The following is a 25,317-nucleotide window of genomic DNA, read 5'->3' as shown; positions in this document are numbered from 1 at the left end:
ATATGTCATTACATTATTCAAAACAACTTTTAAAATCATTGTGTGATACTTCATAATGCGATAAACTTGACTGCTTTTTTTTCCCCTTCTTCTTTTTATGGAAGACATGTAATCCTTGATGAAGAGAACTCTATAATGAGAAATGCTGTTGACTGTTCAATAATCGGGGCCAGTGGTCTGTTAATCACTTTAGTGCATATTTGCTCCTTGCTGATTTACTGGGTCCTGGCATAATAGAGACATCTTGGTCTGTAATTTACAACTGATAATTTAATAATTCAGTTTGGAAACTCATCTTTTGAAATTTTAAATTTTGTTTGTTATAATCATTGAATAGGCAATCTGTTTGGTGAGCTATATAATTTTTATTTTAAAGAAATGCTTCTCTTACATTTGGAGTGATTTCATGTACTTCATTGATATTGTGGTAAAAGAAATGGACATTTGCCTCAGAAAAATGCCCAAATATAGCAGATTTTTAAATAAGAGATTGATGGGTAATTAAAACTAGTACTGGCCTTAAAGATAATTTCTTAAGAATCATAGTTCTAATTCTTAACAAAGTTAACTGTTAGTTGAAACATATCCCCATCTTTATAAGGCAACTTGTAAATGAATCCTAGAGTAAGATTATTGCTAGTTAAAGACATCTGATTAGTTTTAATGTTTTCATTCTAGGGAAAAATCAAGTTTGTGTCTGAGAATTACACAACTAACTATACTAGCCCATCTTCTGGCTATGATTGCCACGTGGCTGCAAATACTAACAAGGTTTCTCACAAGACAAGTCATTTTCGCGCCTTTGAACTGAGTCAGGTATAGTCACTGGGATTAATCATTTCCAAGGTACATTTCTGCATCTAATGTGTTAAGTTTCAGGCCTGGGTTGGTTGAGATCAACTTGGTGCATATGGAATTCTATAGGGCTGTCCTAATTAGACTTCTTTTTCTTCTTTCAGTATTACCTCTATGAACTTTCAGGCAGCACTGTCACTGAGCGACCTAGACAGGTCCATCCTTACGTAATTGTAGCTTTTCAGTACAGGGAACCTAAAAAGATGGCAGCCCCAGCTCAAAACAGCATGTAAGTAATTATGTGCATACTCTGTTTTACTGGATTTGTTTCCTTTGCTCTTATAAAAATGCTTTTTTTTTCCCTCCTAGACTTGAACTCAGTGAAAATGGTAAGAAATTATTTAATTGGTTCTTTAAGGTTTGTTTTTTTTTAAGTAAATGTTTTGTTCATAAATAAAATAATCAGTTTCTTTCTTATCCTCATTTCTTAAAGTTCTCATCTCCCCATGGAAAGGGAAATTAATTATTCAAGGCTGTCTGCTGTGTGATATAACTCTTTGGTCCTCTTACAGTACAGTGGTTCCAACACAACTGTAAGTATTGAATTTGTGTCCTTTATAATGTTTGTGTAATTTTCTAAATTCTAATTTTGAGTTCTTGCTTGGTGGCACTGGTGTGAAATGTAGCAATTATACTTTGATTCGATTAGAGTATGTTTGGACAGATGTATAGAGCATAGTACCATGATATAGCAGACCTAAATTCATATGCAAATTCTGACCTTGACTTTGAAATAAGTTAGTTTTATAATATTTGACAACTCACTTTTTGAATTTAAGTATCTTAAGCTATTCATGGGAAAATGACCTCAAGCTAAATTAAATTGATTTGATACTAGAAGTTTGACTTTCTCCAAGAAACAAATTGGATTTGCCTAGATAGCAGATACAGCAGATTATGGCCACTATATTATATTGTTGAGTCTTTATTAAGATTTGCGTTAATTGGATTTTCTAATTTTCATGTGAAAATTAGAGTAGTATTAAATAGAGTAGCTACTACATTTACATTATAATGAATTACAATATTTTCTTCTGGGGAACAGTGAAGGGCATCTTATGAAATCTTTTTGTTTATTCTTAGTTTGCACCCCAACCTATTGAAAAATCGACATAGTTTAACTGAAATATAAGGTGAAAACTGGTGTGCTATCATAATTCATTTTCTTTCTCCTGTCATTTTTTAAGAGGGAGGGATGTTATAACCCATAGAATAAAGTAAGAATTCTGTGAATAAATAAATGAAAGAGAAGGAAAGTTCTTTCTCACTACAGAGGGCAACTAATAAGTGTAGACAGAATGATGAATTTAGAAAATAACCAGTGGCAACACCACAGTAGTCAGTGGATGCTTAAAATAGTAGGTGAAACTTTGGGTGATATTTATGTGTCTCACAGTAGTCCCCAGAACTTAACTTTTAATCACAAAGGGAAAAAATACAGGCTTTACAATGGGAAAAATAACTGCAGATACCATCTTAACTAAGCAGTTACTGTCATCAGAAATGGAATAAACATCTCTGTGCATCATATCAGGAAGCATGTGAATAACATATAATTTCTGTGGTGTTCCTGCCACTCTAATCAGGAGGAAACAGACATACCCAGATTGAGGGACATTCTGTAAAATAAATGGTCTATATTAAAAAATATCAAGGTCATTAAAGATAAAAGACTAAGAGACTGTTCCGGATTGGAGGAGACTAAACTGACGTAACTAAATGTAGTGTGTCATCCTGGATAAGACCCTGGACTGCAAAAAAAATGTTCTTTTGTTATAAAGGATCCTCGTGAGACTGTTGGCAAAATTTGAGTAACATCTGTAGGTTAAATAATTGTGCTACACACCATTGTTAATTTCTTGATTTTGCTAATTGTTTTGTGGTTGTTAAAAAAGTGTCCTTTTTTGAGGACACATACACAGGGAAGTATTTAGGGGAAAAGAGGGTATCTGTAAGTCTACAAGCATTTCAAAATGAGTTTTAAAGAACGGAAAAGTATTCAGGTGAAATGGTGCACAAGTCTGGATGTGGTTCATTCTGTGGCATTGCATGGTAGGCAGTGCAATATTGTCAAAAGTTTGCAACTCTTTCATAGCATAATTTTTAGAAAATTCTCATTACAGTATGCATAGTTATTATTTCACACATCTAGCGCCATATATTTGAAAATCAATACTATACATATATACGTAAATATACATATTATTTGACCTAGAATTTATCAATTTAAGGACTTTTTTGTGGTTACAGTATTTCTGTTTGAATTTATATTAGAAAACCAAATATTGTGAAGCTGCAGATAGTTTCAATGTTTATTACATCACATGACATTGTTGTTTTGTAGGCCACGTGAACTAGATTTTAAGTATGTAATGAAAGTGTCATCTTTGAAAAAAAGCCTACCAGAAGCTGCCTTTAGAAAACAGAATTACTTGGAGCAAAAAGGTCTGTTCAATTGTAGTGATACACAGTATGTCCTGAGCTTTGTTCCAGTTATTTTCCCCTCTTACACACTCCCTTTCCCTTCTCCTCTCCCCTCACTTCTTTCTCCTCTCCCTCCTTTTGCCTTAAGTGTTTCTTAATAGGGTCTTTAGTGAAAGCTGTAGAGTTGCTATGTGTTTCAGTTCTTTGGAGGCCAGCTAGAAACTGTGAAAGGTAATTTCATCTAAGATGGCAAAGACGAGCTTTATATAGAGTACTAAGGGATTTAAGCAAGCAGATACGCTTACAAATAGTTGAAGACTCATAAGCATTCCTTTCAAGGAGAACAGTTTTTGTGGTTTTTGTGGTTGTTTTTATGTACTATTTTTTAAATTATTATTAAATTTACTTCAGGGGCATTGGTTAAGAAGATTATATTGGTTTCAAGTGTACAGTTCTATAACACATCATCTTATACTGCAGTGTGTGCTCATCACCCAAAGTTTAGTTATGTACTTGTAAATGAAGGGGGGAAAAGCAGAAAGCATGAGAAAGAAATTTCTTAGTCATTTAGATTAATTCATGGAACATAAATGTTTATATTATTTATGTAGTATTTATTTGTCCTGTTAATCCTATAGTAGTGTCAGTATAAATGGAAGCATTATTTTCAAATACTTCATACAGCAGCTTTTTATTAAGGCGTTTTATAACCAAGAACATTGAAGAATAATTTTTTGAATCGTATCCTAGTTCTTCTTTCATTTTTTTAGCATACAAAATGAATAAATTGGTTATAAAAAAGCATAATAGCATTTTAAAATAAAAAATGTTCTGCTTTTCTGATTTTCGTTGCAGTCTATTATCAAGATATGTGCTTCAGTATGTATGAAGTGGAACTGTCAAACAAACAAGGGGGAAAAATAGATAAACTAACAGAATTCATTAAAAACAAGCAATTGGTAAGAATTATCCATTTAAAATATAATTCTTTTTTCTTAAGTTGAGAGTTTGATATCTTGTTATTAGTTGCTGTGCCTAGATTGAATTGTTTTCACTTGCTGAAAGGATTTTCATGATTTAATATTTATTGACATATTATTGATATAATATTTATTGACTAACATTTTCATCCCCTGTGTATCTTAGTTTACATTTGTGCTTCATTAGTCAGTTTATACCCCTGATTTTAAAAATAAGGGAACAGTTTTTCTCAAGTCCTTTTTCCTGTTTTGTTTTATGACAGAAGAATTGAGTGGATCTCTAGTGTTTTTGCAGTAATCAAAGGACCACTTGTGAGATATTTCTTTAAAAGTGACGTGCGTCAATCTGTAGGTTTATAAGGAAAAAGAAATTGCTGGTTCTACTGCTTCCATATAGAAAGTAAGACTCTCCTGAGAAATCGGTAGCAATCCAAAGACTTCTCTCGGTTATGTGAACCAGGGTTCCGCAGTGTGAGGGTAGGAGTAGATGCTGACTGCAGTGAGTGATTCCTAAACACCCGAAAGGAGATGGTGTGAGTATGGGACAGTGACCACACAAGTGTGAGCCCTTCACTGATACGATGGACTGTCCCCCTGGTGGATAGTGAGAAATCAGTAAATTAAGATAGAACATGTATGTAAGCTGTGAGTAAGCTCTCAGGGATGGTGTCAGTTAACGTACCTTATGTTGCATGTAACAAATCCAAACTGGCTTAAACAGTAAAAGGATTTAATAGGCTTACTTTTCAGTCTAGGTGATAAAGCAAGTTCAGGGACTGTTTGCTCAGGATACTCTCTCTTTTCAGCTTCACCCTCTGTGTGATAGTTTTGTCCTGAGACTACTAGTCAGGGTTACTTGCTTCCTAAGAGACAGACTGAGAGAGAGAGAGAGAACCCCTCCTCCAAATCATCACTTCAGTTTCATTAGACCAGTTTATGTCATCTGCACATCTCTCAGCCAGTGACTGAAAGGGAATGGACTGCGCTAATGAGCTCAGGCCATTCAGAGCCCACCTTCCAGAAGTGGGTATGAGGTCAATCCCACCCAATCTGCAGTGGTTCTCCAAGTAAGGAGGTGGCATAGTGGCATTGGATGCTGAGTGGATAACTATTTAATATCTACTATAGTAGTGTACGCTGTTTGTCTTAAGTAGCATAGTCCATTTTATATTTGGAAATTAAAAGGAAGAAAGTCCAAAGATATTTTCAGAAAATGCGTTAGTGAGTGCTTTTAGTATTGAAAATAGTGGAGACTTGGTGCAGGACTTGGCTTTTTTTTTTTTAAGATTTTATTGGGGAAGGGGAACAGGACTTTATTGAGGAACAGTGTGTACTTTCAGGACTTTTTTCCAAGTCAAGTTGTTGTCCTTTCAGTCTTAGTTGTGGAGGGCGCAGGTCAGCTCCAGGTCCAGTTGCCGTTTCTAGTTGCAGGGGGCACAGCCCACCATCCCTTGTGGGTGTCGAACTGGCAACCTTGTGGTTGAGAGGATGCGCTCCAACCAACTGAGCCATCCAGGAGCTCATATTTGTTTAATTGGCACATTTTTTAGAAGATTGAAATGTATGGTTTTATGTAGATAGATTTTACTTTTCATCTATTTTACAAAATTAAAATGCAGAACAATGTAAAGGCGAATGGTGTCACTTTCATTTTTTACATCAATAGAAAATGAAACAAGAATTATACCTGTTTGCAATTTAATAGATACCAAAACTGTGGGTATATATAACCGTTGGTGTGTTATTCAGTAATTCATTCTTCAGTGCTTACCATTTGCCAGAAACAAAAATAGAAAATAGTCCCTGCCATCAAGGAACTTACAAGACTGGACACAGATGTAAACTCTCGTGCACCGGGGTGATGATAGAAGCATGTGGACACTCACGGTAGTGCGATGCCTATGAATGAAGTGTCAGTGTCCTAACTTAGTTCTCATATAATAATTAGAAAAGAACTCTTTTTTTATATTTGAATTATTAATTTTATCAATTTACCATATTTTCAGGCTTATGACTTATCAGTGTTTGAAATAGAACGTTTTATCACTTTATAAAATGGTATATTTAGTTTTTTTACCTGAAAAATTACTGTGTGAACATTGAGTTTTATCTTTGTTATTGGTATATAAACTTTAGAAATAGTGAATAATGGAAAAGAAGAACTGTTATCTTTATGATACAGAATAGTAGCTTTTAGGTAACTTCACCTCACCTGGGGACAAAATTCCCAATTTACTGTAAATATTAGAGTTTCAAGATTTTTGTTTCTTGAGTTCAAGATTCCACTGAAGACTGGTGGAGGAAAAAGAAAGGAAGAATTTATTTTCATAGGCAGTTCTTATTGTCACGGGACCTAATTATGTTCTTTTCTATTATTTTCCATCTCTTAGGATATACTATAGAAAGCATTCTTTTATTGGATACAATCTTCCTGTCTTTCCAGTTCCAGTGTTCTGTGATGTGTTGTGTGTAAACATGAGCTAATCATAGGTCTCATTCACCTGAATTTGTAGTGGCTAAATGGTAGCAGATTGACTACTTAGGGAGCAGGATGAAATGTAAAGCATCTCAATGAAAAAATGAAAAAAGTCTTTTCTGATGGATTGATTATGTAGTTGAACATTATCCTGAAACTAACCCTTAATGGTCTAGTTATGTGTAGCCCTAACAGGGCCAAGATTATTTGAGGGCTAACTAAGGAGCTTGCAATTTCTGATACTGGAAGCAAAATTCTCCTGATTCTTATAAACACTAACGTTTCAAGATTTTTATTTATTTTTTTACTTTTCATGAGCTCAACATTCAGTGAATAGTAGTGTGGTAGAGGGAGGAGAGAATAATTCAACCTTTTTTTTTTTAATGTTTAAGGCATTCATCAAATGCTTAGAAGATCGGGGCGTTTTCCTTTTACTTACATCATCAGCCTTAATATCAGAAACAAGTAAGAACAACCTTTTTGAAAAACTGTTTTTAGTATGTTTACTTTTGTTTTATCAGACCAACAACCTAACTTTTTTTCTGATTCTCATTCTGTGTAGATTTTGGAGATGAGCAAATGGGTCTACATGGGTTACATTTAGTCCGTTCATCCCTATCAAGAGGTAAGGGCTCCAGTTCACTAAATCTGTCACATATTTTTCCATCCTCAGCTTACTTAACCTCTCAATCCTAGTAACTATATTCTTCTTTTAAATAACTCTTCCTTCAACCTCCTTGGTTAATCCTTTCTCCCTTTGCAGGCTGATGCTTTCCACTGAGCCTCACAGCCAGATAACCACCTATCTGCTGACTCTATTACTTAAGATGTCTCAGTGTTCCTCAAATTCAGCATGTCCAACGCTGAATTTATTTGTTAATTGAACAACAATAGTTAGGAGAATAATACTGTAATAACTATATACAGTGACAGATGGTTACTGAACTAATTATGGTGATCACTTTTTAAGGTACATAAATGTTGAATCATATGTTGTACACCTGAAACTAATATGATATTGTATGTCAACTATAATTAAACGAAAATTTTAAAAATAAGTAAAAATTCACCTCAAAACAATTCCCCACCCTAGCTAAGAGATACTTTTATCGTGTCTACTAAGTTGGTAGGACTCAAGGCCTTCACAGATGCAGTTCTCTGTCTGGACTACTTGTCTCATTCCCCCTTTTCGCATGGTGTTTACCCCCGTAGGACCAAGAATTGGCTCTTGGGACAAAAAAAAAAAGACTTGTACAGTAGATAAATAGATAATACAGTATATCTGTGGTATTAAAATTTTAGAGGGCAGTTAGAAAACAAAGTCTTGGGTTGGGGGGGATAATGACTAAAATCAAAGCAGCATTCACCTAGTCTCTAGTCATTCATATCTGTCAGGTGTAGTTTTAGTATCACTTTATTGATGCCCATAACCACACTGACCTCGGGGAGGACCCTTAAGCTTATCATCAATAGAATTTAAATATTTATTTGTGTATTATTTAATGCCTGCCTTTTCTCTTTATTCTACTGTATCCCCACTGCCTCACAATGCTAAGAACATAAAAAATAATAAATGTTTGCTGAATAAATAAAGAATCATTTCTTTTTCAAATTTCAAATCATTTCAAATTTTCCTCATTTTTTTATAAGCATACTCTGTGTTTAATGTACACAGCATTTATAAAGCTACAACCAATACAAAAATGTTTTTAAAATTGATTTCTTAACATTGTATTTAGTTACTCAAAGCAGAGAACTGCAGTTTCTTGGGCATCACTTCTTCAGACTAAGAAAAGCATTACCAATTATAACAACATAATTTTTATTTTTTTAAACTGTCTTTTTCAAGCATTCACTATGTGTGGTATTGTACTAGGTATACAGTAATTGATAGAGCAGTCCTTAAAATAAGTACTCTTGTTATGACCATTTCAAAAATGAGAAAACTGAGACAAATTTATCCAAGGTCAAACTGACTCTCGAGCTAGTTTCCAACTCCAATCCCATACCGCCTCCCTCTTCTGTAGGAGCTTTGGCTTCGTGCTTATTTTTAAAGGCAAACTACCACTCACATAAAAAACATTGGTGCCCGTACCATTCATATTGAACAGCACAGAATTTCTAAACATTGAAGTGTTGTGTTACAGTGTTCATATCCTCCTCTGGTTCATAACACATGTTTTATTTGTGGTCGGTCAGAGGTTCACAGCCATGGTTGTTTGTTTTAAATTGAGTGATACTTTGCTTAGCAGACTTAGAAAGTTCTTTTACATAGATTTTGTAATAGTCTATTACAAATCATTCTTGGTTCTGCCTTTACAAATTCTTGAAATAATGAAGTTGTGTGGAAAAATACTACTTTAGTGTGAACTGTTAGTACATAAGAACCTTTTTATATTTTATTTTTCTTCACTTCTTACTTTTTAAGTGATAAACTACAAAGAAAGGAATTTTTAATGTCTAGCCACATGTTTCTATTTATTCATATTTGTAGTTCTATTTCCTAATACCTGGTTGAGTGCAAATGTATTTAGCTAGGACTGACTTAGTGTTTTCTTAATTCTGCAGTTACTTTTACTTTTTAAAAAATGGTGTAATTTATATTTCAGATTAATAGGCACCAGAGGTCTTTATTATCTGTGGCTTTTTATTTCTGATAACACTTAAATTTTCTAGAATTGTATTACCCATTTCTCAGTGATGTTTACTCCTCTCTTCCTGTTTTCCTTTAGGTTACTGATTTACTGAAAAATTAATATTTTAGTCAAAGAGTGAGCTAGGGAGAGGAAGTGAAACAGACTAGTCAGTTTAGTTACTTAATTAGTTTTTTATTTTTCAATTACAATTGACATATAATATTGTATTAGTTTCAAGTGTACAACAATTTACGAGGTGATCACTCTGATAAAGCTAGTACCCATCTGACACCATACATAGTCATTACAATATTATTGACTATATTCTTTGTGCTATACAGTACATCCTCATGACTATTTTGTAACTGCCATTGTACTTCTTAATCCTTTTCCCTTTTTCACTCATCTCCTCTACCCTCTTCCCATCTGGCAACCCTTAAAATGTTCTCTGTATCTATGAGTTTGTTTCTGTTTTGTATGTTCATTTATTTTGTTCTTTAGATTCCACATATAAGTGAAATCGTATGGCACTTATCTTTGTCTGATGTACTCCACTCAGCATAATACCCTCTAGGCCCATCCATGTTGTTGCAGATGGCAAGATTTCATGCTTTTTTATGGCTGAGTAATATTCCATTATATATATATTCTTTATCCATTCATCCATTGATGGACACTCAGGTTGCCTCTGTATCTTGGCTATTCTAAATAATGCTGCAGTGAACATATGGATGTACATGTCCCTTTGAAGTAGTGTTTTGGGTTTCTTTGGATAAATACCCAGAAGTAGGATTATTAGGTCCTCCTTTGTCAATTGTTATAGCCTTTGTTTTAAAGTCTATTTTGTCTGGTACAAGTATTGCTACCCCAGGTTTTTTCTTTTTTTTCAGTTTCCATTTTCATGAAATAACTTTTTCCATCCCTTTACTTTAAATCTGTGTGTGTCTTTCGATCTGAAGTGAATCTCTTCTAGGCAGCATAAGTAAGGGTCTTGTTTACTTATCCATTCAGCCTTCCTATGTCTTTTGATTAGAACACTTAATCCATTTACATTTAAAGTAATTGTTGATAGATATGTAGTTATTGCCATTTCATTCATATGTTTTATCTTTTCTTCTTAAAGAAGTCCCTTTAACATTTCTTGTAATATGGTTTGGTGGTGATGAACTCCTTTAGCTTTTTCTTGTCTGGGGAGCTCTTTGTCTGTCTTTGGATTCTAAAAGATAGCTCTGTTTGGTAGAGTAATCTTGGTTGTCCTTGGAGGTCCTTGCTTTCCATTACTTTGAATATTTTGTGCCAATCCCTTTTGGCCTGCAAAGTTTCTGTTGAGAAATTAACTGACAGTCTTATGGGAGCTCCCGTGTAGGTAACTAACTGCTTTTCTCTTGCTGCTTTTAAGATTCTCTCTCTGTCTTTAACATCTGGCATTTTAATTATGATGTGTCTTGGTGTGGGCCTCTTTGGGTTCATCGTGTTTGGGACTCTATGCACTTCCTGGACTTGTATGCCTATTTCCTTTGCCAGGTTAGGGAAGTTTTCAGTCATTATTTCTTCAAATAGGTTTTCAATTTGTTGCTCTCTTCTCCTGGTATCCATATGACACAGTTATTGGTACACTTGATGTTGTCCCAGAGGCCCCATAAACTATCCTCATTTTGTGGATTTTTGTTTTGTTGTGTTTTTTTTTTTTTTTTGCTGTTCTGATTGGGTGTTTTCTGCTACCTTGTCTTCCAAATTATTGGTTCTATGCTCTGCTTCATCTAATCTGTTGATTTCCTCTAATATAGTCTTTATTTCTGTTATTGTATTCTTTATTTCTGACTGGTTCTTTTTTATGTTTTTCTATCTTCATGTTTATATTTCCTATCTCTGTTGAAATTCTGACCGAAATCATTTAGCAGCCTTATAACCATTGTTTTGGACTCTTCATCTGGTATATTGCTTATTTCCATTTTGTTTAGTTCTTTTTCTGGAACTTTGTTCTGTTCTTTCATTTAGAACATGTTTCTTTGTCTCCCCGTTTTGGCTGCGTCCCTGTGTTTGTTTGTATGTATTAAGTAGAGCTGCTGTGTCTCCCAGTCTTAGTAGAGTGTCCTTATGTAATAGGTGTCCTGTAGGGCCCAGTGGTGCAGTCCCCCTGGTCACCTGAGCTGGGTGCTCCAGATATGTCCCTTGTGTGGGTTGTGTGTGCCCTTCTGTTGTAATTGAGCTTCGATTGCTGTTTGCATGTCAGTGGGACGGATTGACCCTCAGGCTGATTGGTTGTGAGGAGTGGCCATGACTACAGTGGAGGAGCTGGGCTCTGGTGCCTGCCCAGTCTTCCCTTTGGGTGTGTCATCCTAGGGGGGGTGTCACCACAGGCCAAGTTCATCTGCAGCCTGTGCCCTGCCTGGGAGAGGCCAAGCCTTGAACCAAGGCCATATGCTGCCAATGCCAGGCTTGGGGCTGCTTAGCAAAAGGTACAGGGCATACTGAGGCCCAGTGCTGCTTGTTTGGAGTTTGTGAACCTTTGAGAGATTTTTGGGAAAGTCTGCAGCATAAGCCAAGACAGGCCATTTGTATGGAAAAGCCACTGGAAGGGGCTTGGGTGGACCTGCAAGTTGGGTGGAGTTTTGGGGAATCACCAGGGTGGGGCTAACTGTTAGCCATGTAGATGGAAACTCACATGTGGCAGCCGCCTGTGTCTGCACAGCAGCAGAGGGAGGGCTCAGCAAAGGAACAGTGGCTTCTGCCAGCACTTCTCTCTGGTAGAAGCAGCCCCTCCAGCCCATACCTGGAAGCCAGACAATTCCGTTCCTCCCTGTATGTCTCTGGTGCCTTTCAAACTTCTGCCCCAGCTGTGGAGCTCAGAGCAAGTGTCCATCAGTGAGTAAGGTTGTGCACTGGCCCTTTATTAGTAATACCTGGGATTCTAGCTGCCCTCGTCTCACTCAGCCACAATCTGTGCTGGTTTTCACAGCTAGAAGTTGTGGGGACTCCTTTTCCCAGCACTGAAACCCTGGACTGGGGAGCCTGTTGCTCCTCTGGGCGCACCCTCTGCAGCTGAGATATTCCTCCCACTTTTTAACTGCCAGCCTTTTTCATATTTCCACTCCTCCTCCCAGTCTTGAGGTGGCTTCTTCTGTATGTCCTTAGCTGTTGGACTTTTGTTCAGCTAGACTACAGGTGATTCTCTATGATGGTTCTGTAGTTTAGTTGTACTATTGATATATGGTCATGGGAGGATGAAAGCACCAGCGTTTACCTACTCTGCCATCTTGACCAGAAGTCTAGTTACTTAATATTTTTTTAAAATTTCATTTGATAGAGAATGTGATGAAATTATCACCAATAATTACCATGAGGTTTGTTGGTAATTATTGTTGGTTATGTAGGGGTTTTATTTTTTCAGTTCAGTTGGTTTGCACTGTAACTTCTTAAAAGAATTTGAAGTAACTTATATAAGGTAGAAATAAAATAAGACATTTTAAAAGCAAAAAGTAGAAAAGCAAATCTGCCAACTCTAAAAGCCAGTGCTATTGCTCTGATGGTGCACTGAGCTCATGCTGAGCTCCTGGTCAGATGAGATGGAACTGGAGGCAGGTCTGCCTTCTTTGTTCTACCTAGTGATTGCATTTGAATGATTCTTTTTCACTTCTCTCTCTCCTCCGCCCCCCCCCCAATGTGTGATTGGATTTTATATATATATTCATTAAATGTACCTATAAGTCTTCTGTTAATTTCCATTTAGATTTTCATTTTGAATACTGTATCATAATTAACCATCCAATAATTTTGTAATCTAAAGCATTTTTTTCTACATGTTTTTGTAAAATAGAACAAGACCCAAAAATTTCAGATTTTTAACATATGTATATATATTTTAGGGCTGAAAGACTTGACTGTTGAAGATGACATCTCATTGAAGGTGATACCTATTTTACCTGCCCTTAATTGTGCCCTGCTAGAAGCAAAGAAATCATTTACTGAAGAAGGGATCTGTCCAAACACGTTAGTAAAGCGTAGTTTCCAAGAATTGTGCAAGGTAGATAGAAGTCCTTCATTGACTGCTGCTTCTCGGGGTGGAATGAAAGAGACTGCATTCTTCGGCAAACTGTCCAGTGATTTTGACTTGGTTCCTCCAGCTGAAAAGTGCCCTGTACAATCTTTAACTCAGTTGAAGTCTTATTTTTCAGACCCTAATGGGTACATTTTGGAAGTATGTACTGCATTAGATTTATTGGCAGAGCGTCCACAGTCTCCTTGTATTTCAGATGGAATTTGTGATGCTGGATTTTCCTTAGTTATGACTCCAGATCCTGAATTTCTTGACTCAGAGACAGAAGTAAGAAAAGAAACTGAAACAGAAAAGAATTCTGAAGAAATGTTTAAAGCAAGGAAGAGAACTGTGCTTCCATTAAATCCAGTATCAAATGTGAGAGTTCAACCGAAGAGAAAGGCGAGTATGCCGCCTGTGGTGCCGAGTAAAAGGGTGAACTTGTGCCATCCCTTCCCCAAAAGAACTCCTGCTGGAGCAGACAAGGGGTCAGCCTCTCAGGCCACGCTCAAATTAGTTAAAGGACAATTTCCACAAAAAAGAAAAAGAGGTAAGCATGATTCATGTAAATTATTAAATGAGGAGTTAGTGATAACTATTCTAACACTGTTCCTGTCTGATTATTGTGTATGGCAGCTTGGCAGTATCAGTTAGATGTTTGTTAACATTTCTCTCCAGGTGATTTGTCTGTGTGCGTAAGTTTGAGAAGTACTGACGTTGATAACAGATTAAAATCAAGAAACAGGAAAAACGGTAAGATATCGCAAAAGCCCACCCACCAAAGGCTTGTATTTCACTTTATAGTTGCTCAAACTGTCAGTTATTTATGTACCGTACTAGAAAGATGGTTATCCAGTTTCTGAGCTATACTCAGACAAATAAGACTGGAGGAAGAGGATCTTCTAAAATCAGGCATACCAACAGCAGCAAAAACTGATAACCTGCTAGCATGAACATGTATACAGAGCGGGGAAATGCCTGGCGCCTCCTAAACTAAAACAATCTGCGACGGAATTTCTAATCATTTATGTGTGTCAGAGTTTTAAAAATGGTCACCTGAATTCTGCTATAGACCTATTAAAACAGAACGTCCAGTGGCCTGGGGACATACATATTGAAACACTTCCACGTGGTTTTGTTGCCCCTGAAAATTGAAGGAGAATCAGAGTCTAGAGTCATTTAGCGTGTAGTCAAATGCACAGAACAACAAACAACGCGATTTTGGCTTAGAATCATCTCAGATTATGAGTAGTGTGTTTTGTTGAAAAGTAGGGAACTATATACTATATGACCCCTTAGAGCAGGGGTCAGCAAACTGTGCCCACAGGGCCCGTGAAGCACTTACCTGTTGTCTCTGGGTACTTCACACTCTGCAGGCAGAGATGAGTGCTTGTGATAGGGAACATAAACCTTCAACACCGAATATATGTATTGTCTGGCCCTTCACCAAAAAAGTTTGCCAATCCTGTCTATCGTACTTTGATTCTAGATGATTAAGGTTTTATCCTGTGGTTCAACAAATAGTTATTCCTGGCCTGTTAAACAGTTTGAGAAATGGTGTGTGTGTGTGTGTGTGTGTGTTTAGGAGCGTGGTAGAAAGAATGGCAATAGAAGGCAGTGAATCAAACTATACAGCTACTTACAAATAAATTTCAGGCCAACCAGATTGAGTTTCTGCTCTGTATGAACCAATTTACTTTAAGATACTGAATAAATTATATGTGATTCAACATATATGTTGTCACTGTTTCTCAAATATTTTAATTTCATCCACTATAAGAAATGTTTATATTATAGTCTAGTACACACAAATTCATACATGACTAAAACAAAAATTTCTAGAAACATTTACCCTGTGTGTAATACAATCTGATATTTTCTATTCTATTCTGTTTCATTCTTTTAAGAAAGAATTCTGGTTGCGATCCATTAAGTTTATTTTACAGTCACAGTGGATTATGGCATGCAGCTTGAGAAACATGGCACTGCGTGATAGAGATAGCAGGAGAGTCCTTGCTGGACTACCTGTTGTCTCGTGGTTCTGTATTTCCTTCCACGACCTGGGTTGTGAGAGATCTTCCCTTCCTGCATGTACAGATGCTAAAGACTTCCCCTAGGTTTTGGTCATCTCATCTTATTTTCTTTTCTCAATTTAGTCTCTTAACTGTTTTCCTGCTTGATTTATAGTCTTAATTTGCTTATTTCCTTTCTTCATGCTAAAAATTTTAGAAAATGTTAACGACTGGAATGAGAAGTCTTATTCCTTGAAGAAATCAGTATGCTGCTTTATTACCTGTAATAGTTTAGGAAGGAGGAAAATAATTAGACCCAGGGAAATGTGCATTAAGAGATTCTAAAACTCTTCTTAAACCACTTCTTTCTCTAATCCCCAAAAGAATGAAATGAAATTGGTCTCTTTTCTACATTTCACTAACAGTCATCAAAATTTCTTAAACTGTTCAGTATCATGTTTCCTGTTCTCAATTAGAAATAGTTTTCTGTATAATATAATTTAAAAATATTTGCCAACATTCATGTGATTATTCTATAATACTTTTGGGGCTAAAGTTTTTGGTGGGAACAGCTGAAATTCTATAAAATCAATGGGGAAAAAGGTTTTTAAGTATTTTTAATACTTATTAGTATTAGTATTTTATTAATATTTTTCTAAACTCTCAAAACATTGAAACACTTTCTGTTGTGTTACATAAGCAGGTAGTCAGTCACTACTTTTGTTTTCCTCATGTACCTCCATCTTTTGCTGTTTCCTTCCTTTCTTGTGAGAAGCAAAGCTGAGCATTTTGTAGATCAGCAATTATAGATTGGTAGGAAATTAAATCAGGTAAAGACTTTGTCCAGTGTACCTTTTTCTTTCTTATCTTAAAAGATGATTCTTTGGATGATACAAAGACTTTGATGTTTGGTGTAGTACAGTGAAATATCATAAGATGGCTCTGTGAATAGATAATCTCTTCTCCGCCGTGTGATTACAGCTTAACCACACCAGCCTACAGGGACTCTACTGCCTTTGTGTACATTGAATTATCCGTCTCCCAGTGCTGGGAACTGGCATATTCAGCCCGGTCTGCCACATCAGTCAGGGAAGATTATGGAGACTTTAAAAAAATTAAGTCATGCCTTGTTTTTATAAAGTTTTTACTCTGATATTTTTCTCCTTCACCTGGTAGGATGTAGACCAACACTTAGCAAGTTCGTATTTTTATATTTATGTGAGAACTTTTAACTCTTGCTTTGTAAAAAAAAAAAAAAAAAATCTTTTAATGAAATACCCCAAATTTTACATTTTATTCTTTATTACTAAAGTTACCCCCTACAAAAAAAATTGATGAAAAGCTATGCTGATAAATATCTGAGCCCCATAGCCCTTAAAAAACGGTGTCTTTTCTACATAAGGTGCTGAAGTGCTGACCGCTCAATTTGTACAGACAACCAAATTGGATAGGAAAAACCAAGAAGCTCCTATTTCTAAAGATGTTCCAGTTGCCACAAGTGCTAAAAGGGCAAGGAAACAAAAGAGATCTCCCGTCAAAACTGTTCCAAGGGCTAAGCCGTCTGTGAAGAAGTCACCACAAAAACCGAGGGTACATGTAGTGAAAGGCAATAAGCATCCCAGAATCAGAAAGCAGCCACAATCTGGTAAGAAATACTCTTCCTGTAAATTTTAACACCACAATCCAGAAAATAAAGATTGCAAGATAGTGTGTGGAAATAACAAGAATAGTTAAAATCTATCAACAATTCTTGCTATATTCTTTAGTTTAGACACTAACAGGACAAAGTAACTTGGTTTCCGACTGTAAATAAATTAGGAAAGTACAGATACAGATTCAGATATCACAAAATAGACCTGCTTTTTAGTTTGTATAAAACCTGAGCATGAACTGTCTGCAAAAGTTATAAATGGCCTGTTTTATGTCTAAATGCACAAGCAAGTAGCATTATCTGGCAGTAGTTTTCAGAACCATGATCAGTTATAAAATGTAAGATTAAGTTTATTTATCCAGAGGCAACTGTAAAGGGATTGTTCAAAATAGTAATTCAGAATCCTATATTTGGTTTCAAAAGGCATTCAATTAACTTTAAAAGCAGTTTTACTTTCCTAATTTTGCTTAAGTAATGAAGTCTAGTTATGAGAACAAACAACTGACTAGTTCTACATTTCCAACTGCTAGACACGTCCTCTTTGCTTGCAGTCCATCGTCACTGCAGACTTTACTTCCGAAACTTTCCAGAACACACACTTAACTTTTCTCCCAGGTCCATCTCCCTTCTTAAATTTCCTCTTTCTGTGTATAGTGTAATTCTTTCAGTCTGCAAAATCTATGCATTTTACTTTATCTCTGGTATTGAGTCCTAATGTGTTGTATGTATGTTTTTTTAGTGTTTTAACAAAAGCTTCATTTCCTGATACCTTTATATTTCTCTCTGTTTTCTGTCTAAGCTCCCTCATCTATTTTCAGATTTTTTTTTTTAAATCTTACATTTAGTGGAAATTCAGAGAAAGAAACTATGGTTTTGTTGGGGTGAACTTGTTTTTTTTTCTGATTTTCTTTAATATTGTTTTATGACTGAAAAAATTTCAAAAGCTCATCGTGTCATTCTAAAACCCAGTGTCGCAGTTTTGGCATCCACATCAAATGTAAACTCTTCTGCTTGTCTCTCAAGGCAGTTCATAATGTGGTCTCACCTCACGTGTCCATATTTCTCTCCTGCTCTTGCCTAACGGGGCCCTTCCCTTCCAGGTGTGCAGTGCTGCCCCACTTGCATCACACCTCGTTTTAGTCCTGTGCCCTACCCTGTACGTCCAGGTCCTGCTCAGCTAAGGCACCTCCACAGTGAGTCATTTCCTTCTGCTCTGATCTTCACTGCTCTCTTTTCTCTCATTTCCTCTTGGGTTTTTTAGAACATTCTAGAATTAAAGTCATACTATTTTCCAATCATTTGATGTGTCTTGGTCCTGTCTTTTCCAATTAGTTTATAAGCGTTATGAGCATAGAATGCCTGTATTCTTAGCCGTGTCATTTGAATTCTTTGTATTCAGTTGGCTCTCAGATGTAGACTCATTAATGGGAAGGAGTTGTGCAGTTGGGTATTGGCAGAAAAATGAGCCCAGAAAATGAAGACTTTTCAAAATGTGTATTCAAAAGTAGGCTGATTTGTATTGCAAATGTCTGTCTATATAGAGCAGCTGTATTCCAAGTTAAAATTTTAGATTACCACCTTTTAAAGAGATTATTTAATCTCTTAATTTTTCTTTCATTTCTTAATCATCTATATTATTAACCTGTTTCATTTCTTATACTTGAAATATTAGAGTTTAAGAAGGCTCATTTTGTTAAAACTGAAATTAATGGTTTTCTGTCCTTTTTATAGTTCTCAATATAGTTTTTATTTATGGAACACCTTATTTTTTTTTTTTATAATTTGTCATTATCTTACCTGTATTTCTTAAAAGACACAGATTATTGGTATTGTATTTTTAATTGATTGAGAACCTCTAACAAGGTAGTAATTAAATGATTTATCTGAGACTACACATTAAAACTGAACCCATTTTCTTGATTTCAATACAGTATTATTTGTATTAACTGTATTCATAGTTGATATTGTGTAAGAGCCATAATCTTAACAGAGGTAGAATGAAAGTAGTGTCAATAAATATATCAGATCATAAAATGAATTTCATGTTTCCAATACACCCATGATGGCTCTGCTTTGGGTCAGTTTGGGTCACTGCCTTTCACCTAGCCTCCTTGGGTTTTGCTGTTTTAAATAAAAACTGGACAGTGGCTGATTAATTTTACTTGCCCCACCATATGCACACACCTTTCTCATTCTGTTTGATGAACTCATAGGCCAAAGTTTTCTTCTTCTCTAAATGGATCAGTCATTGGCTTTTACAGGCAGTATGATAATTTAGTCCAGACCTGCTACTATTAATTACAAAGGGGAGCACAGTAGGCTTTTCTGTCCACCAGCCACTTGCTATAGGGAATGGTTGCCTAGTACGGTGAACTTTGTCCTTCAGCATAACCACTTTAAAGAATTTATGTCCTGAGAATGCAAGTAAACCACTTGAGAATGCCATTTTTCTGATTAAAGACAAATGGATAGACTGGATTATCTGCAGAGAGGAGAATTATATCAGTAGACAAGAAGATTTGCTATCTTGCAGATAGAGTAGAGGAAATATTTTCAGTGCAGAAATGAAAGTTTTAAACGGTGATGAACTCAGTTATTCTGAATACTTGTATTACTATCTCATTTTTTATTCGTATCATTACATGTCATAATTAAACAACAATATTGTCAAAATCATCTCTATTTTGAACTTAGATTATTTCTCTAATCACTTAAGGGACATGATTTCTAAGAAAGTATGTTAACATACTGTAATATACAGTTCGAACAGAAATTCTTGTATTTGCCCTAGATTGTAAGCTTTATGAGGGCAGGGCTCTTATTTTCTTTTTTTGTTTTGTTTTTATTTTCTGCTCTTTGTATATTCCTTTAACTGAGCAGGATGTCTTGTGTGTATTTCAGTACATGCATTTTTGAAGGGTGATTTCTTATTAACTTAATATACATATTCCTTAGGACTTTTCCTCCAGTGAATACATTATAATAGATCTGAGAGTTGGAAGAGACTTCAGTCTGATAGGAAAATTTTGATGTGCAGTCTATGCAATATATCAAGAGGCTTTTCTTGAACGTATTGACTTAACCATTGATTTTCACTACACCATTGTAATATGGAAAATAATTAATTACATGGAAATCAAATGCTGTGTCTTTTTTTCTTTTATATGGAAGCCCAAGAAGAAACCACTTCACAGCTTCAATCAGAAATTGCATCAGATGGGCAAGAAGATGTTCTTAATATAAATACAGTTCAACCGGAAAATATCACAGTGGCTCAGAAAGACCCAGCTGAGAACTCCATTGCCGACTGTGACTCCCAGGCCTTGAATCTGTTAGCTGACCTAGCATTAAGTGCTGCTTCCTCTACCGCACCGTCACCTGAGCCCAGAAACCTTCCCCACTCCTCTGAACTGCCACAAAACGATGTTTTACTTTCTCAAGAACATTCTCTGAGCAGTGCATCTGACCATGAATATCATAGAGGAGTTAAAAGTCAAAAAAGTGAACTGTTACCCGAACCCTCCTCTGAGAAGAGTAATCCAACATCAAACTCCGCTGTCAGCCAAGAGGAGGAGAGCTCGGCTACTGGTAGCGAGGCCCCTATACAAGCCCAGGCGGCGCTTCCTGAGGAAACACTAGAGACCAGCAGTGCCAGCCAGAGCTCTTTTGTTGCTGTGGAGCATTCGTATGCCCTGCTCCTTGCAGAACATTCAAAGAAGCTTCTACAGCAGAGAGGGGTACCAGGCCCTGCCTTTGCCAAGAACGGCACAAAAGGCCCAGAAGCAGGAACCCCAGTGGGAAAAGTAATGCCATTTCGGCATCAGCAGAACACCTCCCCTTTGCAGAAGCTTTCTGAGGTCCCTCTACTCAGGCGTAAGAGCAGGTTGCTGTCCTCCAGCCTGAGAGACGCTTACTGTTCTCATACCGTGTTCAGCTGTGACGGCTCTTTTAAGGTCACTTTCAAGTGTGAGACAAACTATGTATTCAGCTTAGACAGCAAATACACCAACAACCCACTGGAGAAAACTGTCCTAAGAGCATTACACGGGTGAGTAGGAGTGGCACTTGACGCAAACAGAGGTAAATTTCCTAGTGAGATAAGTGTAGTGAACAGGGAGGCTTGTGCCAAACTTTGGGGGAGGAGAGAGCAGTATTTGTAAATCCAGTGACTGGCTAATAATTCAGTTGTGTTTACTGACAGTGAAGACTGTGAGGCTGGTTTCCCCACTGTCGAGCACTGATCACATGGAGAACTTTTGCAAGACAATTTTCGCTTCCTGAATGGCTTTCCATTTTGAGATGTTCCTTTCTAATAAGCCTTTCCAGCCTCTGAATTATAATATTTAAATGAAATCATTATGTAAAATAGTGAGAGACAGAAATAATGCTTTCCAGACTGAATTCCAGAAGAAACATCTAAAGAATTACTTCTAGTTTGTGGAAGTCCTCCTTACCCAGCAGAGCGGCAGAAAGCGTGGGTTTTGGAGTGTGCTTTTGATCTGGGTTCTCCCACTTAACTGGCTTCTGTGGTCCCAGTCCCTGTGCTTCAGGACAGCGCTCCTCCATCTTTATTGTGTACACTACTCATCCAGAGACCTCACTGACTGCAGATTTGGACTCAGTCTGTTTGGGATTGGGCCTGAAAGTCTACATTTCCAGCTGATGCCAGTGGAGCACTGCACACTTTAAAATGTGGGTTTAGTACTAGCTACATGTTAAGGTTGTTACGTACATAAGGGTTTTGCACAGGGGTGCGTACCAATAAATGGTAACCCTTACTGTTAGCCGGAAGCATTAGGTATATGAAATGACACTGAGCTACCTGTTAGTGGAATATTGCACATGTGAGGGACTGAATTGTGTCAGGCTTCTTTCCCTGCTCCAGTTATGAGCTCACACTCGTAAGAGCATATACGTGCATTCCCATCTACTCGTGAGGGTCATTTCCATAGCCTTAATCCTATTTAACTGAAGGCTAGCTCTGTAGCCCCTCTAACTCATCCCACTCCAGCTCTCTGCTATCCTTTTGCTTGACAGATGGCCAGAAATGTTTTGTACCTCCCCTTTTGGTTTCAGGAGATTTTCAAGAACTGTAATCTGAAAATAATACAGTTCTGCTGAATTGCCCACAGAGATATGTTAACCTTCAGACTTTTCCACCTATTAGAAGAGAGACACAAAAATAGAAAAGATGAAAAAAAATAGAAATGAGTCAGCCAGACTTAGCAGAAACAAGGAGATGAAGATTTGTGCAGTTGGCTGAAGATTTGTACTAGGTATATTGTGTCCAGGAAAGTTTGCATGTTACCAAAGAAAAATCCCAGACTAGGAGTTAGGAGCCCTACATTCCAATCATGGTTCTACCAGTTTCAGTTTCTTTCTCTGTCTCTGTAAAATGCGTAGATTAGATACAGTGTAATTATTTGTTAAATCAACTTCATTTTTATCTTATTCATTGTTTTATGCTTGTGTGATTTTTTTTAAAAATAAAAATTAACACAAAAACTAAGTTTAATAATGAAGGCACTTGCTTATGATAAGATAATTAAAATAACCATTTTCATTGATTTTGTGTGTTCTTTAAAACCTCAGGCCCTGGAACACTGATTTACCTGATAACTTGGAAGAAGTGAAGCTTTTACTTCATATGTGGGTAGCCCTGTTTTACAGTAATCAAAGCAAAGTCATCCGATCATCCCGGAAAGTAGTAGAACACAGCAACCCTGCCAAATACGTGTCTATAAATAGCAGGATAGGATCTTTTGAAGTCAGTGAAATTGAGGAGTCTCCCAGCGTGGAAAGGTGTACTGTAGGCCCTTTGCTGGAAACGAAGGAAGCTCCCAGAGGTCCTAGTGCTGAAGTGTCCTTCCCTGACACTCACTCCTTGCTTCCTTTCATTAAACCACAACCTGCAAGAGGTTTGGAACTCTGGGTACAGAATGAACAGAAAGAAATTTTTGCAAGAGAGGGTCATCCAGCTACCCCAGAAAGCCAGAATTTCATCTACTCTTATAATAATGAGGTAAGTAAAGCTGAATACTGTAAATTGTGATATTATTTTTGAAGACATTGTCTTTTTTTTTTCTTTGTATGTAAAATCACATTCAAAACAAGGCATTGGTTTCTTTTAGGAAAGTGGATTGTCTAGCTTTGTAAAGGATTATTATATATGCTAAAAACTTAGTCTTCACAAGTGTTGCTCTAGATTGTGTGATTGAAGAAACTAGAAAAAAATCATAGAGGTCATGGGAGCAAACCATGATTGTGTCATTTATTTGTTGTATAATATCTGTTCTCTCTGAGCTTATTTTTCTTTTCAAAGAAGCGAATAATACCTATCATGTCTTACCTAGAATAGAGGTTAAGGATCAGATGTGGCAGTAAATATTAGAAATCTTTGATAAACCTCAAAGGAAATTAAAACTGAATATATTAAAATTATTTTTGAAAACATACTGGAACAGTAAATGAAATGGCAGACCGGTTACAGGTCTGTAGATAACTATTTGTAAATACTGAAAATACATTTTGTTTCATTTCGTTGTTCTCAAATGATGTTCAGGCAGGCCAGATAGTCAAATTTTAATTGGAGCAAATAAAAAAGTTGTAGCAAGATTCTAAGTAAATGGATTGACAAAATACCTGCCTTTTCAAACTTTCAGCCCAGATTTATTCCAGAATAATTTTGCATGGGTTTGGGTACTTACAATGCCTATCTTCACATTGAGTAGACACTGTTTCTAAACCTGGGGTTACTTGGGGATTTGCAGTCCAGGGGTGAGCCTCAGGGGGTCTTTGAATGTCTCCAGATGTTCTGCTTCATCATCATAATGGAGACTGATGGAAGTACTGTGGGCCAGGTATGGTCTGAGCCTTCCCTCACATTAACTCAGTTAATTCTCTCTCCACCCGATGCGGTGAAGACCATTCCCCATTTTATAGAGGGGAAAGCTAAGGGATAGAGAAGTACGAAAATTGCCTGGGGTCACATGGTTACTTGTCAAGCCAGGATTCAAATCTATCTAGATGCTTCTCAGTGCCATATTGTGTGTGCATGTATGTGTATATGTGTATACATACATACACACACATACATACAGTTATACATACATAATACTGTATGTATTTATGTATGTATGTGGTTTTTCTCCCATTGGGGTTCATAAATTTCATTTGATTCTCAGAGATACATAAAATCTCGTTAAGAATTACTACCTTAGAATAAGAAAATATTTATAATTTAGTCAGGCCACTTTTGATTACTACTGGTTTCTTATAAAGTATTTTTTATTGTGGTAATATATAATTACCATCAGTACTAGTTTTAGGAATGATCTTTTGCAAACACGAAATAGAGTAGTAGGAAGTAGGAAGATAGAGTATTAAAATGAATGATTCCTAAAAATTTCTATAGCACATATTTAAAAAATTTTCCATCTTCTTGGATACTGTGCCTATACCTTACAGCACACACTCACATGCCAAACCACTCCCTTATTCTACAAGTGGGCAGAGTAGGATGTGAAGAGAATTCCAACACAGTGGGCATTAGAACTCAATAGCATGTTCCTTTAGTCGTGTGTTTAATTTAGCATTCTTTTAGAAACATTACACTTCACCTGTAGGAAAAAAAACAAAAACAAACCAAGATAACCACAATTTGCATTTCACTAAGACCACAGGCCTGGTGAGATTCGGGACTGTGGTCAAGCATTCACAGCCACAATGTGCTGGGCGGGTCACGGGAAAGTTCTCAGAAGACTCTTAGCATCAAGACTTTTCTGTGCTTTGTGCCTAGCCAGTCATGTCCTCTTAAAACTCTGGGTCTCAGCTCCACCCTGCCAATTACTTGGCTCCCTGTCTTCCTTTGGTTAAGACAGAAATGTTTTTAACGAGATTTGATACACAGGTCCTGACTTCCCACATGATTGTCTCAAGACATGGCAGGAAATCTGTGACCGCAGTGTTCCAAAAATTACAGGTGTATAGTCAATTGTATGATCAGTCCATTTTAATATATTCCAAACAAGACCATGCTTCAGCCTTTTAAAAAATACCAAAATAACCTGTTTATATGAGGATATCAAAATTATCAGAGGTATTTCTGCTAATGTTTGACCTAAATCCACATTCACCGTCATTTCTTTTGGTTTAGTTTATTCCTGCAAACTGCACTATGTTTTGTTGTGCTCCGTTGACAAGGAGGCATAACAATGAGAGAAATTATCTCCATTTATAAGCAAAGAC

The 25,317-nt window shown here is 36.5% G+C and overlaps 1 protein-coding gene across 13 annotated transcripts in view; it reads left to right on the top strand.

Moving 5' to 3' along the window:
• TASOR2 (transcription activation suppressor family member 2) overlaps positions 1-25,317 on the top strand; it is a 66,555-nt gene that overhangs the window by 26,153 nt on the left and 15,085 nt on the right. For 4 of the 13 annotated variants that reach the window (XM_074325033.1, XM_074325035.1, XM_074325030.1 and 1 more), the window contains 13 exons: positions 960-1,084; positions 1,165-1,184; positions 1,289-1,388; positions 3,200-3,300; positions 4,135-4,238; positions 7,128-7,200; positions 7,298-7,360; positions 13,238-13,957; positions 14,086-14,160; positions 16,822-17,064; positions 18,171-18,263; positions 20,242-21,118; positions 22,663-23,092. In XM_074325033.1, coding sequence (XP_074181134.1) covers positions 960-1,084; positions 1,165-1,184; positions 1,289-1,388; positions 3,200-3,300; positions 4,135-4,238; positions 7,128-7,200; positions 7,298-7,360; positions 13,238-13,957; positions 14,086-14,160; positions 16,822-17,064; positions 18,171-18,263; positions 20,242-21,118; positions 22,663-23,092 — 3,024 coding nt within the window. Of the gene's footprint in view, positions 1-678; positions 817-959; positions 1,085-1,164; positions 1,185-1,288; positions 1,389-3,199; positions 3,301-4,134; positions 4,239-7,127; positions 7,201-7,297; positions 7,361-13,237; positions 13,958-14,085; positions 14,161-16,821; positions 17,065-18,170; positions 18,264-20,241; positions 21,119-22,662; positions 23,093-25,317 lie in introns of all 13 variants that reach the window. The other 9 variants (XM_074325031.1, XM_074325034.1, XM_074325027.1 and 6 more) reach the window with 7 other exon arrangements.

This window comes from Rhinolophus sinicus, linkage group LG02 (assembly GCF_036562045.2).
Source record: "Rhinolophus sinicus isolate RSC01 linkage group LG02, ASM3656204v1, whole genome shotgun sequence".
NCBI lineage: Eukaryota > Metazoa > Chordata > Mammalia > Chiroptera > Rhinolophidae > Rhinolophus > Rhinolophus sinicus.
Note: the sequence above shows the minus strand (reverse complement) of the source record. Positions and strands in the feature narration are given on the sequence as shown.